Source organism: Diorhabda sublineata, chromosome 3 (genome assembly GCF_026230105.1).
Source record: "Diorhabda sublineata isolate icDioSubl1.1 chromosome 3, icDioSubl1.1, whole genome shotgun sequence".
In the NCBI taxonomy this organism is placed as follows: Eukaryota; Metazoa; Arthropoda; class Insecta; order Coleoptera; family Chrysomelidae; genus Diorhabda; species Diorhabda sublineata.
In genome coordinates, this window is record NC_079476.1 from 25,591,496 (window position 1) to 25,613,946 (window position 22,451).

Below are 22,451 nucleotides of genomic sequence, written 5' to 3' on the forward strand. Positions count from 1 at the left end.
ATTATAGCAAGATTTGTTAACATTAAATAAGAAAAAAACCATTTTTGTCCAAAATATAAGAATTAGATCAATTTTAGTCCAAAATAAATGAATAAACTACATATTTCCTTACTTTGAGCTTCAAAAATCCATTTTCTATCAAAAACAAGAAAATTAAATCGATTTTTGTTCAAAATAAGTGGAGAAAACTCCTTTTTTATCCAAAAAACAAAAATTAGGAAAATTTTTTACCAAAATAAATGAGAAAAATCCATTTTCTTTCAATCTTAGTGGAAAAAATTCATTTTCTGTCCAAAACTTGGAAATTATAGCAAGATTTGTTAACATTAAATAAGAAAAAAACCATTTTTGTCCAAAATATAAGAATTAGATCAATTTTAGTCCAAAATAAATGAATAAACTACATATTTCCTTACTTTGAGCTTCAAAAATCCATTTTCTATCAAAAACAAGAAAATTAAATCGATTTTTGTTCAAAATAAGTGGGAAAACCCTTTTTTATCCAAAAAACAAAAATTAGGAAAATTTTTTACCAAAATAAATGAGAAAAATCCATTTTCTTTCAATCTTAGTGGAAAAAATTCATTTTCTGTCCAAAACTTGGAAATTATAGCAAGATTTGTTAACATTAAATAAGAAAAAAACCATTTTTGTCCAAAATATAAGAATTAGATCAATTTTAGTCCAAAATAAATGAATAAACTACATATTTCCTTACTTTGAGCTTCAAAAATCCATTTTCTATCCAAAACAAGAAAATTAAATCGATTTTTGTTCAAAATAAGTGGAGAAAACCCCTTTTTTATCCAAAAAACAAAAATTAGGAAAATTTTTCACCAAAATAAATGAGAAAAATCCATTTTCTTTCAATCTTAGTGGAAAAAATTCATTTTCTGTCCAAAACTTGGAAATTATAGCAAGATTTGTTAACATTAAATAAGAAAAAAACCATTTTTGTCCAAAATATAAGAATTAGATCAATTTTAGTCCAAAATAAATGAATAAACTACATATTTCCTTACTTTGAGCTTCAAAAATCCATTTTCTATCAAAAACAAGAAAATTAAATCGATTTTTGTTCAAAATAAGTGGAGAAAACCCCTTTTTTATCCAAAAAACAAAAATTAGGAAAATTTTTTACCAAAATAAATGAGAAAAATCCATTTTCTTTCAATCTTAGTGGAAAAAATTCATTTTCTGTCCAAAACTTGGAAATTATAGCAAGATTTGTTAACATTAAATAAGAAAAAAACCATTTTTGTCCAAAATATAAGAATTAGATCAATTTTAGTCCAAAATAAATGAATAAACTACATATTTCCTTACTTTGAGTTTCAAAAATCCATTTTTTGTCCAAAACAAGAGAATAAGATCGATTTTTATTCAAACTAATCAAGAAAAATCCATTTATTGTGCAAAACCCAACAATTATGTTAACTTTTATCCAATATAAATGAAAAAAATAAATATTCTCGGAGTATAACTTGAAAAAATATGCCTACCAAAAGAAATAAGACGCCATTTTATTACTCTTTCAATCAGAAAAATAGACTATCTTTTCAAATTTTTTGAGATCTCATGTAGAAGGAACGCTGGATATAACAAATAAAGTTATCTACAATATTTTTATGACAAATAACTAAAAATTTAAAAGATTTTTCGTTATTGTAAATAAAGAAAATTTCTTGTTTTCAAAATGTATGGTATTTGTGACCGATAGCAAACTAGACATTGACCAACCAATCCGTCGTTCTACATAATCGCTAAGTGAGCCATGAGCTTGAGCAAACGCGTGATGCGATCTCTCTTCCTTATAAATACTCTCATCACTTGATGGCGGCCTTCATAAAACGTTAACAAGTTCAAGTCGCACCAAGATACGAATTGTGTTGAACATAAAAAATAGTGGAGGAGCTTGCGGAACTTTTTTTTTCTTTTTGGTTTTCGAATAAATAAAAATGGATTGCAAACTCGTCGTTTTCGGATTATTTTTTATGGTATCCGGACTTGCTGGTGATCGTGAAAATGTGACAGTGGTCGAATCGAATCAAGGACGGTCTATTAGGGATTCGATTTATAGGGGACTGCTCGTATGTGCTCTACGGTACGACGCTGGTTGTTTCATGGACGTCGCTCATAATTATTTGGATTTGAAAAGGACGGAATTATTAGGTTAGTTAATCGTTTTTAAATATTTGGTTTGTAGTGTAATTTACGTATGAATACAAATTTTTTTTTTTTTTAAATTTATTTCATTCTTCAAACATCACTCTTTATGTAGTAAGAAAAATATCATTTTTTGTCCATAATACAAGAATCAGGTAAATTTTTGTCCAAAATAAATTAGAGGAAGCCATTTTCTTACTCTCTAAGTTGAAAAAAATTCTTTTTTTTTTCGAAAACATGTAAATTAGACCAATTTTTTTGTCCAAAATAAATAAGAAAACTAGATTTTTCTCACTCGGGGTTTCAAAAATCCATTTTCTGTCCAAAACAAGAAAATAAGTTCGATTTTTGTTTAAATTAAGCAAGAAAAAACATTTTTTTGTCCAAAATACAAGAATCAGGTTAATTTTTGTCCAAAATAAATGAGAATTTGGTCCAAAATAAACAAGAAAACTTGATTTTTCCTCATTCGAGGTTTCAAAAATCCATTTTCTGTCCAAAACAAGAAAATTATATAAATTTTTTTCAAACTAATAAAAAAAATCCATTTTCTGTCCAAAACAAGAAAGTTAGATCGATTTTTGTTTAAATTAAGAATGGAAAAACCATTTTTGTCCAAAAAACAGGAATTAGGTCAATTTTGGTCCAAAATAAATGAGTAAAATCCATTTTCTTTCAATCTAAGTTGAAAAAAAATTAATTTTCTGTTCAAAACATGGAAATTAGATCGATTTTTGTTCAAATTAAGTAAGAAAAAACCATTTATTGTCCAAAATACAAGAATTAGGTCAATTTTTGCACAAAATAAATGAGAAAATCCATTTCTCTACACTCTAAATTTGAAAAATCTATTTTCTGTCCAAAACAAGAAAATAAGTTCGATTTTTGTTCAAATTAAGTATGGAAAAACCATGTTTTGTCCAAAAAACAGGAATTAGGTCAATTTTTGTCCAAAATAAATGAGTAAAATGCATTTTCTTTCAATCTAAGTTGTAAAAATTCATTTTCTGTTCAAAACATGGAAATTAGATCGATTTTTGTTCAAATGAAGTAAGAAAAAACCATTTTCTGTCCAAAACAAGAAAATAAGATCGATTTTTGTTCAAATTAAATGAGTAAAATCCATTTTCTTTCAATCTAAGTTGAAAAAAAATTAATTTTCTGTTCAAAACATGGAAATTAGATCGATTTTTGTTCAAATTAAGTAAGAAAAAAAAACATTTTTTATCCAAAATAAATGAAAAAACTACATATATCTTACTATGAGTTTCAAAAATCCATTTTCTGTCCAAAACAAGAGAAAAAAGATCAATTTTTGTTAAAACTAATAAAAAAAATCCATTTACTGTCCAAAACAAGGAAATTAGATCTATTTTTGTACAAACTAATAAAGAAAAATCCATTTATTGCCCAAAGTACAAGCATTAGGTCAATTTTTGTCCAAAATGAATGAGAAAAATCCATTTTCTTTCAATCTAAGTTGAATATGAATATGAATGAAAAGATCATTTTTTGTCCAAAAATGTATCTCATTCTTCAAACATCACTCTTTATTAATCTGTCGGACTTTTTTACTTCTACATTTTTAAAATTTCCATAATTTTAAGTTTTCTGTTAATTGTTCGAAACGTGGGCCCCTTTCAACATCAATTTTTTTAATAATATAAAAGGACAAACGTTGTTGTCATTGTTTTCATGAAAAATTTGCTATCGTTGTTTGATTCGATACAAAAAGTTAGTCAAACATGTAGAAGCTTCCCCATCTCGCCAAGGGGTATTTTCATTCCATGAATTTATCATTTTCTCTATTTCTATGGAACTTAATGCTGTCGAACGTTGTTTCCTTTTGTAGGGATCTGTTTGCAGTTTTAGTCGTATAGAATCTTGGGCATCTAGCTCTTGTTGAAGTACAACAATAGGTCAATAATAACTTTCATTTCTCTATAATCTTCATCATAATTCACTTGTTAGGTTCCACATGGTTTTGAACGTAGTTTCTTCAAACTCCGTACTATTTTTTTCTTTTCATGTTCACAGCCCAATCCTTTAAAATCAAAGTCAATTCCTCCCCCGTCCGATTTTCATCTAATTTATTCTTACTATCATTGCAAAAATGCTTTCCATACAAATTTTTCACTGTAAATGGAATTTTTTTGGTTTGTTTGATCCTGTAGTCTTATCTTTTCGCGTTTCCTGCTGTTCATTAAACTGTAATATGTTTTCGGCAGCGGAGGGGATTCAATTGGTCGCAGTTGTTGGTCCGGATAATCGCGAATCCGTATAACTGAGGGCCGGATAATCGCGAATCCGTATAACTAAGTGCCGGATAATAGCGAATCCGTATAACTGAGGGCCGGATAATCGCGAATCCGTATAAGTAAGAGCCGGATAATCGCGAATCCGTATGACTGATGGCCGGATAATCGAGAAACCGTATAACTGAGGGCCGGATAATCGGGAATCCGTATAACTGATGGCCGGATAATCGCAAAACCGTATAACTGATGGCTGGATAATCGCAAAACCGTATAACTGATGGCCGGATAATCGCAAAACCGTATAACTGATGGCCGGATAATCGAGAAACCGTATAACTGAGGGCCGGATAATCGGGAATCCGTATAACTGATGGCCGGATAATCACGAAACCGTATAACTAAGAGCCGGATAATCGCGAATCCGTATAACTAAGAGCCGGATAATCGCGAATCCGTATAACTAAGAGCCGGATAATCGCGAATCCGTGTAACTGATGGCCGGATAATCGAGAAACCGTATAACTAAGGGCCGGATAATCGAGTTTCTACTGTATTAAATATTTGAAACGTGATAAACAGAAAACAGCCCACGGAATTTGTTCTCAGTATAATGTTGTACTGATTTGTTGTCTTCAACCTTCATTAGATTTCTACTAGAACAAAAATTTTTTTTAAAAAAAAAGTAAGAACATTGAAACATTAATCTTTGATTCACTGCTTTCTGGACCGTGAAATCTAATGAATTTTTTTCTCTTATGAAAAATTATTGATTCAAGAGTAGTTTCTCAAATTATAGAGATCGAAAATTTGACTCCAATTTATAGTCTTTTAGATCACACAGTTTAATGAACTGATCATTTTTCTCACCAATTAGAATTTAATTGGAATAATTCGTTAAGAGCAAAATTTCACCAAAAATCTCTAATTTAGAGTCTGCTAGAACATGTAATTTGATGAGTTGTTTCGTTTTCTTCAAAAATATTAGATTAAATCCATCAAAATAATCCGTTTTAAATGTTGGGGTAGGAATTTGACCAGTAATCTTCAAGTGAGTGTCTTCTAGAACATGGATTTTATAAATAGTTTCTTCTTCTTTGTCCAGACGTGTCAAGCACAAATAATAATTTTAATCCCTCTAGTTTATTATTTTTTTAAGCCCTTTCATATTATAATGTTTTTTTTTTATTTATATAAATGGTATTTAATTACAAAACGAGTGAAATAAATTCATACGCACGGTTTATCTTCTAAGAAATTGTCTCAAAAACTTAGACGTTTGAATAGGTCAATATATTAGAACAGGACCTATTTCACAGTCTATAACAGTGGACGAGTTCGTAATTTGTAGCTAAATTGATCTTAGTTCATTTTTATAGAAGAATAGTTTCAAAAAATAGGTAAAAATAGACGTTTCGATCTATTTCGGTTTTTATCAAACTATTTAGAAGAAAAAAGTATAAATATCGTATTCGATTTAAGTTTATGCTACATAATATTTACGTCAGATAAATAGAGAAGTGAATGTATTTGCAAGAATGTTATAAAACTGATCTAGATTCATTTTTTTCTTCTATTACGTTATTATTATTAAACGTTTACTTTCGTTTCTGTCATCAACTTTTTCTATCTTGATATCTATCTTCAAAAATAGAAATATTCTACATAAAACCTCACGAAAATAATTTCCTTTGAAATTAACATAAAAACAAACGATTTGTTGGCAAGTTTTTCACGTTTACGACGTCTGGTACGAGGGCTCTAACTTCAGTTTTGAGGTACCTCCAAAACATGTGATTGAACGCATCAAGTATAGAAAAGCATTGACCTCGTAATTTATTTCTGATCTGCGCTAATAAGAATCATTATTGGGTGCCAAACAAGTATACTGTATGGTGGATGACCCATCAATTCCATGTTTTGACTCTTCAAAAGCGTTTCATTTTCTGCGATTGGTTTAACTGTTATTTTCGAAATAAAAATGTTGGTGTACTGTTCAGAATTGATCGTTCACGAAATGGCGACCATTTGCTTTGAGGTGCTCCGCGCTCGTCTTAGTCGATTGTTGTTGAATTTCGTAGATCCTTGATTCGTCTTTTTTAGACTTTTTGAAGCGACTATTAAATTTTGCTGTATTCAACGCGAACAAACCTTTTTGACAGCCAAATGTTCATGCAATACTGATTGTGGTATGCCTCAATCTCAAGGTATATCACACGACGATCTTGCAGTATCAGTTTAGGCACAGCATCGATGTTTCCTGCCGGTTTTGGACGACCTTCACGATTGAACTGGGAAAACCTGCGAAACACCGAAAGTCGAAGCTTTGCTGTTGATTTAATCCACGTTGAAAGTCATAGAATCCGATTTAAAAACTTTTATTTGACCAAAATGAATCTTTCAAATATCTGTTAACAACACAAATAGCACTCGTATGACAACACGTTCTGTGTACGTGTTATGATTTAACATATTTCAAAGCAACCCTCGTATCAAGGTCTATTTTAATTCTTGATACTATTTAGAGTAATTACATTTAAAACGAAATCGATTTCACCACTTCAACATACAATAAATGAAAATATTTAGGTAACGGTGACTACATTCAACAATAGTGCAGTCAAATACGTTCTACAATATCGTTTTCCGTTTTGGATTGGTCCACTTTGAATTCTCGATTATGTGTCATGATTAAATAGTTGCACAATTAATTTGTGATACTTTTTAAACCAGATTTCTATCAAAAAGTATTCAGTTATGTTCCTAATTTATTTGGAAAAATGAAAAACGTCACAAAACAGCTTAAGCCCATTGAAAAGTTTACCAGTTGAGACCACAAGCAAAAAATATGCACTGTTGCCATATCTAGTTTCGAGGCATTCCAAAATATGGCTGAAAGTTACGTAAGATGACATTGTCATAGCGTTTTGGATAAAATAACTTTTTTCAGTTCGAAAAAATTGTTAAAAAAATTTCAAGTGTTAATGAATCATCGATCAGCTCTGAGCATATATTATAATTAATTGAACATTATAAAATAATTACAACGATTATTTACTTGTATTAAAGTCTTCAAATGAGTATTTGAGTCAAATGTCAAATGTAGTAACTGTTATTTTTTGTTAGCAAAGAAACAAATTTAATTTGCCTTTCCGTGATTTTAGAATATGTAAAGTAGCATAATACATAAAAAAAATTTCTCTTAGATCAATTAAAATAACATGAATAATTAATAGATTGAAATGAATGGTTCAAAATCGTATTTAAAAACATGAATTTGGTATTTAGAATTGTTAACGGCATTTTTTTTTAAATAATATACAGTTACCAGGAACGGACTTGTAACAACTCCTATTTAGTCTATTTAGGAGAAATTTTTTTAGAAACCATCAAATTTCCACGTGTTTTCTTCGATTATTTCCGGAAATACAGGCTAATAAAGTTCGCCATTATTTTGAACTCATGAAATTTGTTATGATCCTTTAATCGCTTTAGGACTAATTCTTCTACAAACTTCCAAATTTTCAAGTTTTTACTTCAATTTGTTGCCGAGATACAGGCTGATAAACTTGGCTGTTGATTTGAACTCATCGAATTTGTCATGATCTCATAAAATCCTTTATATCTCCCAAAACATCAAATCTATAAATTTATACATACAGGCAGTCGCTTCAGGATTATTTCTTCTATGAACCTTCAAAGTTTCAAGTTTTTACTTCAATTTGTTGCCGAGATACAGGATGATAAAGTTGGCTGTTGATTTAAACTCATCGAATTTGTCATGATCTCATAAAATCCTTTATATCTCCCAAATCATCAAATCTATAGATTTACACATATAGGCAGTCGCTTCAGGATTATTTCTTCTATGAACCTTCAAAGTTTCAAGTTTTTACTTCAATTTGTTGCCGAGATACAGGCTGATAAAATTTGCTGTTAATTTGAACTCATCGAATTTGTCATGATCTCATAAAATCCCTTATATCTCCCAAATCATCAAATCTATAGATTTATACATACAGACAGTCGCTTCAAGATCAATTCTTCTACAAACTCCCAAATTTTCAAGTTTTTTTATCAATCAGTTCCCGAGATACAGGATGATAAACTTGGCTGTTGATTTGAACTCATCGAATTTGTCATGATCTCATAAAATCCCTTATATCTCCCAAATCATGAAATCTATAGATTTATACATACAGGCAGTCGCTTCAAGATCGATTCTTCTACAAACTTCCAAATTTTCAAGTTTTTTCATCAACCAGTTCCCGAGATACAGGCTGATAAACTTGGCTGTTGATTTGAACTCATCGAATTTGTCATGATCTCATAAAATCCTTTATATCTCCCAAATCATGAAATCTATAGATTTATACATACAAGCAGTCGCTTCAAGATCGATTCTTCTACAAACTTCCAAATTTTCAAGTTTTTTCATCAACCAGTTCCCGAGATACAGGCTGATAAAGTTGGCTGTTGATTTGAGCTCATCGAATTTGTCACGATCTCATAAAATCCTTTATATCTCCCAAATCATTAAATATATAGATTTATACATATAAGCATTCGCTTCAGGACTAATTCTTCTACCAACCTTCACATTTTCAAGATTTTACTTCAATTTGTTGCCGAGATACAGGCTGATAAAGTTTACTGTTAATTTGAACTCATCGAATATATACACATACTCAAACAACGGTTAATAAGAATATTTCTATTCAGTAAATTTGAAAATATCCGAATTGTCGTACCCGACGAGCTAGATCCGATACTGTCGCGTTTTATATGAATGAAAGTCGAACTTCTTTAACCCGTTTTTTTTCACAAAGCGGTTTAAAGTAAATCTCGCGAGAAGCTGTTAATTTTTAGTACGACTGCACTTAAAATGAGTGTCATCTCCAAAACCTGTTCAGTGACCCACTAAACGCGAGCCGACGAAAGAAATTCACCGTGATGAATATCAATGAAGCATTCATGGTAAATTCGAAGTGAATGTTTTAGCTAATACGGAAATTCAAATATTTTCACAACAGGTTCGAAGTGGTCACATTGCACTTCTACTCCGGAGTTGGATGGGGTATTAACACACATTAAAACATTTTTTGGACATAGTGTGTGTTTTGATACCTCCTATAATTATTTTCAATGAATAATTACAATTTGTGATAATTTTCTTCAGAATGTCTCTTTATGGCGAACGATCTAAAAATCTAGATATCTCCTAAACCATGAATTGTATCGAGTTAAACAGAGAGTTGAAAAATCGATCGAAAAATTCATTTGTACTATTTTCAGATTATACAGGTTGTCCCTGTGAAAATTTCGGATTGTTAACTATATTTTCCTTCTTCCATACACTTTTCAGAACGTCTGACTTAAGTTTCTAGGCCATTTTACACATACGATGCATCTTTAGAGTCAAAATGTTCGTACGCCGTCTATTTAATGTCATCGTCGCGGTTTTACAAACAAAAAATAGTCGTACGCGACCAGATCAGGGTTATATGGTGGATGTTCAATATCCGTGCAACTGGAGCTGATTTAATCGCGCTTTTTCTCGACAATATTTTCGAAACTTGCCTCCAAAAACTTTCTATTTCAACATCTAGGAGAAATTGAAGATCTAAGGCTGTCCGAGGCTTTAGTATATTAAAAAATGTTTCTTATAAAAAACTTTTTATTTGATCTTCCGTACGTGATACAGTTATACTTAGTTTTTTTATTATAGTTGCTAACTTAATTGTTTAAATGTGAATTATACGACATATTCTAATACGTCTAGCGGCTCTTCGTATTTAACGACATTGTGATAATTGCGATACTGTTAGATATAACAGAAAATAAAATTGTTTGAACTATTTAAGGTTAAGAAACTCCATGTTATATATGGGGTCAATTCAATCATTATTTAATTTTCTTTTAGAATCTCCTTATTGTCCTAATAGCTGCAATTAACTCCGATATATTTGATACACGTTTTAGGAAAAACCAACACACTTACACGAACCCAAACAAGAAGTTTTCAATTAAAATGAAGCTCATTCGTTCTCTGCATAGAGACGTTAGCTTTTTTCGAATGCCTACATCTCAACGAAGATGTAGAGATCTCATAAAATCCTTTATATCTCCCAAATCATTAAATCTATAGATTTATACATAAAGGCAATCGCTTCAGGACTAATTCTTCTACAAACTTCCAGATTTTCAATTTTTTTCATCAATTAGTTCCCGAGATACAGGCTGATAAATTTGGCTGTTGATTTGAGCTCATCGAATTTGTCATGATCTCATAAAATCCTTTATATCTCCCAAATCATTAAATCTATAGATTTATACATACAGACAGTCGCTTCAAGATCAATTCTTCTACAAACTCCCAAATTTTCAAGTTTTTTTATCAATCAGTTCCCGAGATACAGGATGATAAACTTGGCTGTTGATTTGAACTCATCGAATTTGTCATGATCTCATAAAATCCCTTATATCTCCCAAATCATCAAATCTATAGATTTACACATATAGGCAGTCGCTTCAGGATTATTTCTTCTATGAACCTTCAAAGTTTCAAGTTTTTACTTCAATTTGTTGCCGAGATACAGGCTGATAAAATTTGCTGTTAATTTGAACTCATCGAATTTGTCATGATCTCATAAAATCCCTTATATCTCCCAAATCATCAAATCTATAGATTTATACATACAGACAGTCGCTTCAAGATCAATTCTTCTACAAACTCCCAAATTTTCAAGTTTTTTTATCAATCAGTTCCCGAGATACAGGCTGATAAAGTTGGCGTTGATTTGAGTTCATCGAATTTGTCATGATCTCATAAAATCCTTTATATCTCCCAAATCATTAAATCTATAGATTTATACATAAAAGCAATCGCTTCAGGACTAATTCTTCTACAAACTTCCAGATTTTCAATTTTTTTCATCAATTAGTTCCCGAGATACAGGCTGATAAATTTGGCTGTTGATTTGAGCTCATCGAATTTGTCACGATCTCATAAAATCCTTTATATCTCCCAAATCATTAAATTTATAGATTTATACATAAAAGCAATCGCTTCAGGACTAATTCTTCTACAAACTTCCAGATTTTCAATTTTTTTCATCAATTAGTTCCCGAGATACAGGCTGATAAATTTGGCTGTTGATTTGAGCTCATCGAATTTGTCATGATCTCATAAAATCCTTTATATCTCCCAAATCATTAAATCTATAGATTTATACATAAAGGCAATCGCTTCAGGACTAATTCTTCTACAAACTTCCAGATTTTCAATTTTTTTCATCAATTAGTTCCCGAGATACAGGCTGATAAACTTGGCTGTTGATTTGAGCTCATCGAATTTGTCATGATCTCATAAAATACTTTATATCTCCCAAATCATTAAATTTATAGATTTATACATAAAGAAATTGCTTCAGGAATAATTCTTCTACAAATTTTCAAGTTTTTCATCAATCAGTTCCCGAGATACAGGCTGATAAAGTTGGCGTTGATTTGAGCTCATCGAATTTGTCATGATCTCATAAAATCCTTTATATCTCCCAAATCATGAAATCTATAGATTTATACATACAGGCAGTCGCTTCAAGATCGATTCTTCTACAAACTTCCAAATTTTCAAGTTTTTTCATCAACCAGTTCCCGAGATACAGGCTGATAAAGTTGGTTGTTGATTTGAGCTCATCGAATTTGTCACGATCTCATAAAATCCTTTATATCTCCCAAATCATTAAATCTATAGATTTATACATATAAGCAATCGCTTCAGGACTAATTCTTCTACAAACTTCCAGATTTTCAATTTTTTTCATCAATTAGTTCCCGAGATACAGGCTGATAAATTTGGCTGTTGATTTGAGCTCATCGAATTTGTCACGATCTCATAAAATCCTTTATATCTCCCAAACCATTAAATTTATAGATTTATACATAAAGGCAATCGCTTCAGGACTAATTCTTCTACAATTTGTCATGATCTCATAAAATCCTTTATATCTCCCAAATCATCAAATCTATAGATTTATACATATAAGCATTCGTTTCAGGACTAATTCTTCTACCAACCTTCACATTTTCAAGATTTCACTTCAATTTGTTGCCGAGATACAGTTACTTAGTACGTTATATATTGATGGTACAGGTATACAATATTCGAACAACAATAATCATCATTCGACCCAGGGAACTTCAACTTCAACCTTTCTTTTATAATCTCCTTATTGCCCTAATAGCAATTAACTTAACCATCTTCTCCGATATATTTGATACACGTTTTAGGAAAAACCAACACACGTACCCAAGCCAAAAATTTTGAAACGATTTGAATTCGTTCTTTGAGAACAGAGTAGCGAGCGTTTTTCGAACGCCTAGATCTCAACGGAGCTACGCAGCTCTTAGAGATTCGGCACGCGCGATTTAGTTTAGTTTTTTGTTTCCTATATGATTTTGTTCATATTGGTCTGTTGATTTTTTTATAGTAAGTTTGAGTAGTTGTTGAATTTTGTTAATTGTGCTACATTTTTACCATTCTAGACACAAATACTACCGCCCATAGACTAATTTAATGTTTTATTTGTTAGTGTATGAGCAAATTTAGGGGGTTAATCAACTTTAAAAGTTGATTGACCTAGCGAAAAATTTGGATATTATTATTAAGGGGTTGATTAACCCTAAAGTTTCCATTTGCGCCGAGCGTCTTTGAAGTCTCTTGAATTGATAATTATATTCAAAAAAAATTGAGGTTACTATCTTTTTCGTTTTTTATCAAAATATGACTTGACATTAACAATTTGCTTAAATATATTATCTACGAAATGAATATCACAATAAAAAATAATTTTTCTTTACGTATTAGCTATAATTTATAAATTTACTCAAATTTTACTCTTCTTCTTGTAATTGATTTTGATTCGAAATTTTTTTTAATACGATTTATGTTTTTTTGATACTTTTAATGTATCGATGAGCTTTTAATCTGTTTTCTAAATAATGAGATGTCTGTCCTTTCTAAATAGCTTTTATTTTTGGGTGTTCACTTTCAGTTTCGGGAAATATTTGGATAATGTATGATAATAATTTTTGAAAAAATACTTACAGTAAGTTCTTTAGCCCCTGTTGGGTGTGTATGAGAAGCAGACGGCACGTGAGTACGCGTATATGGGAATTCTGACCTAGAAACACCACTATCAAAGTCAAATCGTAAATTGTTCGATACAGGATGTATTTACTCATGCCTTGGTTCTTCACCTGACAATGAAAAGGATCTAGATGTCTTTGTTTTAGTGTTCACCAGTACGAAGGAAATATTTCAAAATTTCATCATCGGCGACGACTTATTTTGACCAGAAAAGATCCAACGACGAAGCAGACTCGCTCGAACTTGAAGAGGAATGAAATTTGACCAGTGATTGGAGTCATCCAAGACGCCATCTCCACACTACGGGCATCACGTTCCTGTGAGTGCCCAACACTCACGCGAGCCTGAATCGAGCACTTACACAAGCCTCACAGCTTGCTTCTCAAAGGAAATCAGCCCTTGGCCGCCCACTATTCACTATGAGCTGTATACTTGGTCAATGCAGTGGCCAAAACAGAAGAGGAAATGCTCTGTGATTTAGGAAAACGCTGCTGTTCCCTGGTAGTCCCTTCCCTAGCTGGGTTGCTTTGATACGAGAAAGTATTTGTATCTTTTTTACTGAAATTGAGTCAAAAAGAAGCTGAGGAGAATTTATTTTGATGGGATGATACAGGAGGTCCAGTTTGTATATTTCTAGAATGTCTTATAATACGCAAAGGATAGAAAATCTCTAAGCACAAAGGTCTAACTTTATGTAAACGATTGAAGTAGATGTTGTAACGAAAAAACGAAAGATATCTTGTGATATGTAGTCTTATGGTTATTGATATGACTCAGAAGTGTTTTCTTCGTAGAGATTCGAATTGATTTCATAACATTTAATGCCCCGTTCCATCATCATCAAGCCTTTCAATTCCATGTGGATTATGGCTATCGCTTTTGGCGCTTTAAATCCTTTTTTTTTTTTGAGGTGGATTACTCCTCGTTTTCTAATTGTTATTTTCTTTATAGTTTATCGTTTGTTTTGGCTGCTTCTGTTATTATTTTCCATTCTTTTCGGTTCCGGCATTTTGCTCTTCAGTTTTCTATATTGAGGGCTCTCATGTCCTCCTCTATTTCGTTTCTCCAAGTTTTTCTCTTCTCTTGGCCACAATGGTATCCATTGCGTTATTTTTTTAAACATTTCAATTGGTTTTCTTCTAATTATATGCCCAGTCCAGTTGATTCTTTGTGCTTTTATGTATCTCACTATATTTTCCTTCCCCAGCTCTATTTCTCCGTTTTTCTTTGCTCTTTTTTCTCCTTCCCGTGTTATGTTTGGACCTTTTAAGTTCTTCTTCTTCTCTTCTGTTTATTACTGTTCTTTCCTTCACATATGTGATTACTGGTCTTATTAGGGTTTTGAACATTTTTATTTTGTTTTGTTTGGTTGTGTTTTTGTTTTTTAGAAGGTTTTTGTTTCTTCAATAGGCCTGATAGCCCTTTTGTATTCCATCCTCTATCCTCCCTCTGGTTGTTTGTCCTAACGTTATTCCTAGATAGTTAAAGGTCGATACTGTTTGCTAGTTTTCAGTTGGTTTGCTCTCTGTTCTGGTTTCCCTCGTATTTTCATATATTTTCTTTTTTCTGCATCTATTTCCAGCCTCGTTTAATGAAGGATATTTCTATTAGACATATTTGACCGCGAAAATTACAGTTAATTCTTACTGTTAGTATTATTAATTCAAAATTCAACGCGAAGATATTTTTTCTGTCTGTTTGGTAGTATGTGTCACTTAGATACATAGTATTGGCTTCACGCTGACGTTTATTGAATTTTAATACAGTCACATACTTGTCGTCCGTGCACTTTTCTAACAGGAAGACCGTCTATTACGAATTGTCGATAGCCAACGTGTTTTATTGTAGTATTGTTAAGGTATTTTCAAAACTGTACAGGGTTAACCATGTTGCAGACGGTTTATTATTAGTTATGATAATTTTTCACGAGATGAGGATAGATTTTACCATGATTCAGTAAATTCTAAGAGCGAAAAACAGGCATAGAATTCAGCCCTAATGTATATATAGTTGCCGCACTTAAGCCCATAGCTTGGAAGTGATTGCCTTTCAATATTTCCTATTTTTTGCGTTAATTTTCCAGTCCCAAATTCCTCTTTGTCTCTCTTAGGTCTTCCATCTCCTCTACGAATTATCTTTTCCTTGGTTTTCCTCTTTTCCTATTCCTCCTTGTCCGTCATTTTTTCGTTGCTCTGAGTTCTGGAATTATCTGTATTCGGATCTTATTATTTTCTTTAGTTCTGGTACTCCAAATAAATTCCTTATTTCGTTATTTGTTATTTTCTAATAACTTATAAACCACAGACCAAAACTACCTCCATCACGTATTTACTTATTGTTTTGTTACAGCGCAAGCTGACCAGGAGGTAGCTAGGGCTACTGGTAGTACCAGCGCCCAAGCGAAACCATCACAAATAGCTAAAACTATTGAAAAACTATTCGCAGATCTTACTGCATTATTTAAGGATGGATTCTCGAGTTGGTTCAATTCTAAAGATGACGATGATGAAGTATCCAACGATAAAACTAAAGAAATAGAAGGAGACGATGATGAAGAAGACGATGATGATAATAAAAAGGGAGGAAATGCCAGTCGAGACGTCGGAGGTTTGTATACAAATGGGTGTAAGGTTCATATTGATAAAAAAATAATTTTCGTTATGTTAGACTTGAAAACATAACGAACTTTATTTTTTTTTTGTAGTTTCATGTAGCGCTTCCATTGCACCATCTAGAAGTAGATTTTCAGTAGATAGATCGTCAGTAGATATATTTTTGCACCGTAGATTTGTTGTGTGTGTTAAATGACAACATTACTTTATTTTGAGGATTTTCAAAATCAAATTTTCATCGAAATGTGATTAATTAGAATCCTCATTGTCTTAACTACATGTTGTGCTAACTGAATAAGATGTTGTTGCGATAAATTTATAAAAATAACGTTTCAAACGAGGAATTTAACAGGTTGATTGAAACAGCTGCTTGTAATAGACATTTCAAATGATAAAATTTTTCTCAGAGCATAAACTTTGGATTTACTTGTCTGCCATTTCACCAATCTTCTTCTATTTCTTCTTCATCGTATATTAGGACTTAGCCCTGTGTTTGCATCAATGTTTGCTTAGATGTAGCTGGAATGATGAAGACCAGCTTTCATACCATCTTGTAGGTGGTCGTCCTGATGGTCGGGATATATTCGGTTTATCTTCCTTTGCAATATTTACCATCTTTTTGGAATCTTACTGTAGAAGCCCTCCAGACCTAAGATGACCTAAGATAATCTACAAGATTCATAACTAAATCAGCTAAAAAGTTTGAGTTTACGTAATTTGGAAGCAGAGCAATGGAATGTAGAGTCTTGTCCAAAATTTGGTTTAGATATAGATGCAGAGTTGCTGAAAAGCCAAACACACTCCTTAAACAATCTACAATACAAATAAATAAAGAGTGAAGACGGTTAGCACGTCGCCAGGACTCGTGTGTTCAGGACCTCTAAGAAGCGCTTCTCGAAAGTCTGGAGAAGGAATCAAGGAATAAGTCTCTATCGATTTCATGTGTACTAATTAAGTACTCAAGATCAAACGTCAATTTTTTTGGGTTTTTACGTTAGAACAGACAAAAATTTATAGAGTTGCGGACACAAGGAACGCTGTTAGGCTTGTTGCTTCGATCCCCTTCTTCCAGTTTCCGTTCCGGCGAGCTGTCTTCAATAAACAAGTTTTTCATTGTGGAAATTCGTTGTAATCATTATTTTATGAACAAACCTCACGTTTAGGATAAACCCAACCTTAATGCTTGATTTGATCAAAGATCAAACACCCTCAAAATACCTTAAATGACTTTTTAAGGATACATGGGATTGATTAGGGGACTTCTTGCATACGAGAAGCTCATGTTTGGCGAGACCTGACCCTTGAGGCAACAACCTACAGTCAAATGCTATTCTTGGTGGCGTAAACTGTCTTCGCCTGTCACATTCCGTTGCCTCAATCACTATTTTGAGTGGATTTATTGATTGATCATCAAAAATCGCAACAACATTCTTTATATATAAGAAAATTTTGATTTAATAACATCGCTTTTTCACTATCTACGAAAAATGCTTCTCATCAATTCATCCACATTCGCATCTCATTAAATTATTTGTCACACCACTCCATCCAAGAAAATAAATTACTATGAATGACAATCTTTTAATTGATAAGAATTAGAATCATATCTCGTTTTAATTGAACTTCAGATTCTAGGAAAAGATACAGCAATTAATATGTTTTTAAACGATAATTCAGACAATTTCTGTCAGCTGTCACTCGCGCGGACATAACCAAAGTTTTTCTCGACACGTCGACAATATTGATAATTTCTTTATCACCATCGTCGAGTTCGTTAAATATAAAGCGCGAATCTTCAATCATTTTACCAAAAAGTTAGATTCGGATGTTCCGTTTCATGTTAAACTCAAGTTTAAACTACTCCCTCGCCACCGGTAACGTTTAAACCGAATTTTTTCGGTAAAAGACATCTGTGAAACGTATCTGTAGTCTAAAGTGACATTTGACGTTTAAACTTCGTTTGGGAAATTAGGTCTTAATGTAATAGTGATGACAGTAGTAATCATAAAAATTATGGATTAGTTTGTTGTGTTTTCGCCCGTACCAAAACAAATTTTCAACTCATCTCAATCCCGAGGTACAGGGTGTTGTATTCAATAGTTTTAAAAACAATTTGTGACATCAACTTCTCGTAAACAAACAAATAAAAAACTAGTGAATGTTTTTTCTCGTCCGGCACCTGAATTGGATCTAATATTCTCCATTAATATTAATATTTGTTTGCATTTGATTGAGGTACCTCCAAAACATGTGATTTGAACGTTGACCTCGCAATTTATTTTCAAACAAGGACTGTACGGCGGATGATCCATCAAGTCTATATTTTGACTGTTCAAAAACGTTTTTGTTGATGTATGAGAACTCGAATTTTGGACCATGGAATTCAGAATTGACAGTTCTATGCTGGTCTAATGGAATGGAGGTGACATTTTCATTTAGAGGCGACCATTTGCTTCGAGTGCTAAGGTTTTTATTGTTGAAGTTGCTCCATGATCTTTTTTGTGGATTGGTACGACTGAATACTTGTATAAACAACACCCATGTTGTTTCAGTTGATTGCACGCCTCAATATTTTTGGCTTTTGCATTTTTCCCTCGCCATTTTAATCATTAAGTATATTATTATTATGATTTCCACGTTGAAAATTAATATTTTTCTGTAAATGCGTTCTTATGAGGCTTGTTATTAATCCTTCTACATTTGAGACCCAATATACGCAAGTCATAATATTTAGGACTAATTCTACTTCGAGGTGAAATTAAATGATGTATTGAAGGTAAAGAATGTTTAGAAATTTTTATGTGGTGTCATTTCCTAAAAATGCTAAACTCGAATTCATCGTATTTTACATCATTAGCATTTTTGTTCTATAGATTAATTGGACATAGGAAAAGAACCGTTGAACAATTTAATACGGTCAACAGGTTACAAGAAACTATTAATTAAATATGGAGAAAGTCTTTTATAAACTTTTTTTACCATTATAACAAATAGAAATAAAGCTACGTATCAATTAGAATATTATGATTAATTTTACGTATATGTTAATTTATTTTATTTAAATAGGTCGACTAAATATTCAACATGTCATGAATATACGCAATTAGTTCCAATGTCATCGGAATTAATTCAAAAACTATCATGCTCATGCGTATTACTAAGAAAGTATTCAAATTGAAAATTAATGCTCCTTCAGAACGGTTTTAAACGGTTACATAATAGTTTATTTAGCAAAATAATCGGTAAAAACAGATATATAGTTCATTTGGAAAATATAGATGGAAACCAAAATACACTCGTGAGTAAAAAATCAACTCAAGTCAAACGTTCGCGGTCAAAAGTCTGTGGTTTCCATTCTTTTTCTGATTTTAGCATCTCAAAATCATTCTTAGCTTCTTAATGAACAATCTATGGTGTTATTTCTAACCCTATTTTTTCTTAACTTCATTTCATAAATGTTAGATTTGATTTAAGTCCGGGCTACGCGCTGGCCAATCCATAACTGTAAATACTACCGCACCGAACCTGCAGTATGTAGACGGGCATTGTCCTGTATTAGAATGAAGTTGTCATTTTTTCTCTGGCAAATCGTAGACGTAGCTGTCTTCTTCTGACTGTCCAGCCTCTTCTCGAATTCTTGTTGGACATGAACACCAGTGGACGCTCGATTTCTCAGCGATGTGCCCCTTTTTATTCCAAAACCGCGTCTTTAATGGAAGTTTCCAGTCTCTTGGTAACGCGCCGGCTATTTCTCGCCGACTTTGGCCTTATTGCAATACGGTGACCGCTTGAGCAGCTTCATCACTTGATGTATCCATTTTCAGGTACAATTCTTGTTTGTTGTTAATTAAAATGTGTATCGGTTAACTTTTGATGGCTACCTCTATTTAGCATTATTGTGAACACAACATCATTTTGAAGCTAATACCATTTGCTTGAAGATTTTACTAAGAAAAATTCAAATTCGCGTACAGTTTTTTTGCAAGTGACTTGCGTTTGCAAAATCTCAACCTTAGTCGATTTTTTTGCTCTCGAATGTATTTCTACAACGGTAAACAGTTTTACCAAGAATATCTTTTTGATCCAAAAATGAATAATGTTAAAGTTAAATTGAAATTTTGTTTAATCTAACCTTAAAAAAGTTATTTCCGATACTACTTGATACAAACTGTGCAACTAGCGCCATCTATTTTATGTGATATATCAACTTCCAAAACATTTTCGTATAAAATGTTGCCAATAGTTTAGGTAAAATCGAAAAAAATCAAACTTTACCTATTCTAGACGTAGTATCACCTGTTTTTGAATCACCCTGTATTACTGCGATAATCTAAAGAAGTTCGATAGTATTTTAGTATAATTTAATTGATGAAAATTTCTCAAAAGACGGTCGTGCATTCAATTATTTTCATATCAGATAAATTTTATTATTAATATTTTCGTCATAATTAAAAGTGAGTGAAATTTAATTTTAAATCACAGTAAGTATCTTCTTCTTTTTTATGAATGGCATGTACTACACCGCAAAATGCATGAACAAACAATGCCTCGATTAGTATATTAATCGATTATTAAAATCGATTAAATATTGATTTCGAAACATAATTTTATCGCACGAATTGAATGCAGAAATGAAAGCATGAGCATGCGCACGATATTAATAAAAAAATCGATTTGAAAACCCTGAAAAACAAATCATTTTTTCATATTCGCATGTATTTTTGATTATTATTTTCCATAAGCATATTCATTACAGGTTGTGGAACGCTTGGGGTAATTTTGGAATTAATGCATGGGGTTTATTAACAAAAATGGAGAGTATAATATTATATAATGTATTTATGAAATAATATTTCGAAAAAAAAATATTTTTTTTTATAATTTAGACCAAATATCATGATTATCCACGTAAGTTGGCGGCATATGAGAAACTTTTTTATTATTAATTTTACGAAAAAAGTTATTCTTTATAAAAAGTTCTGCATGGTCCAAAACCTAAAATTCAATCATCAGATGTTAAATTTTTTCAGTCGTATACGAGGTTTGTCAAAAAATGTGATTTTTGCTCTAGAATTTCTTTTTGACAATATCGAAAATTGTTATGAAGAAAAGATGTTTAGAATTAAAAATATCTTTCAAATATTCAATATTGTTTATGCTAGTGTATCCTAGAATAATTATACATTGTTTAAACTTAAATTAACAACGTAATCGCAGAGAAATTGTAGAAAAAATATTTTTTTAATGTAAATAAACAATGCTGACTATTTTAAAGCTATTTTTAATTCTAAACATCTTTTCTTCATAACAATTTTCGATATTGTCATAGGAAAGGAAAGTTTTCCATATGCTGCCGACTTACGTGGACACACTGTATATATAAATACAGGGTGTCTTATATATCAAGTTGCATCTCTGAGGAGTTACAGGGTTTCAAAGTAGAGTCCAAATAATAAATTTCTTTGCAGCCCTTTAACTTCAATCGTCATATTTTGGTCTCCCCAATTCGTCTCCACTCTATGTCGATTTTTAGTGGGGGAGACGATTTATTCTTGAATTTATTTGTAACTTATAAGTTTGATTAAGTCATAATTTTCCACACTTTGACTATTTTTCGCAAACAACTTCCTTTTTAAATTGATTAAATGCGCGTATTGATACTGAATATAGGCCAAACATCGTTATTTCAAAAATATAGAATAAACCAACATATTATACTCTCCGTATAGGTTGAGGACAAATAAAATGTTACACTAGATAGATAAGCTTTTGTCGCACATACCACTTTAACCAGCTAATACAAATAAAATTTTAGAAGCACGAAAGAAGAAGAAAAAGAAGGGTCCTTTGAAAAAAATTTTCACCTTGATTAAAATCGTCATTTTGACAATAGTGATTTTCCTAAAAGTAGCTTTACTCGTGAAAATTTTCGAAGCCGTTTTGAAATTGAAGTTGGTACTGTTAGGAACGGGATTTTTGATACTTTACGTAGTGAAAATTTGGTTGGATCACAAAAATAGAAAGGACGATCATATGGAAACCGGCGGAATCGTTTATAAGAATCCGTTGGAAGCTGGTGGGGCCGAATGGGCAGGACCTGGAACGCCAGGGGAATATCACGGCAGGAGTTCCGTAGATGACGCTTACGCGCAACGATTAGCTTATAGACAACATCTCGAATAGAATCGATTCCAAACTAATCTATCGAACGTTTTTGTATCGAGAATCCAATAAATTAGAAACAACATTAATTAAAAAGTGAAGGTG

General features: G+C 31.8%; 1 protein-coding gene across 1 annotated transcript; it reads left to right on the top strand.

Moving 5' to 3' along the window:
* Positions 1–1,958: 1,958 nt before the first annotated feature.
* Positions 1,959–22,367, top strand: LOC130441734 (uncharacterized). The gene is made up of 3 exons (XM_056775517.1): positions 1,959–2,172; positions 15,922–16,179; positions 22,078–22,367. The coding sequence occupies exons 1-3, from the start codon at positions 1,959–1,961 to the stop codon at positions 22,365–22,367; spliced, it is 762 nt and encodes a 253-aa protein (XP_056631495.1).
* Positions 22,368–22,451: the final 84 nt, after the last annotated feature.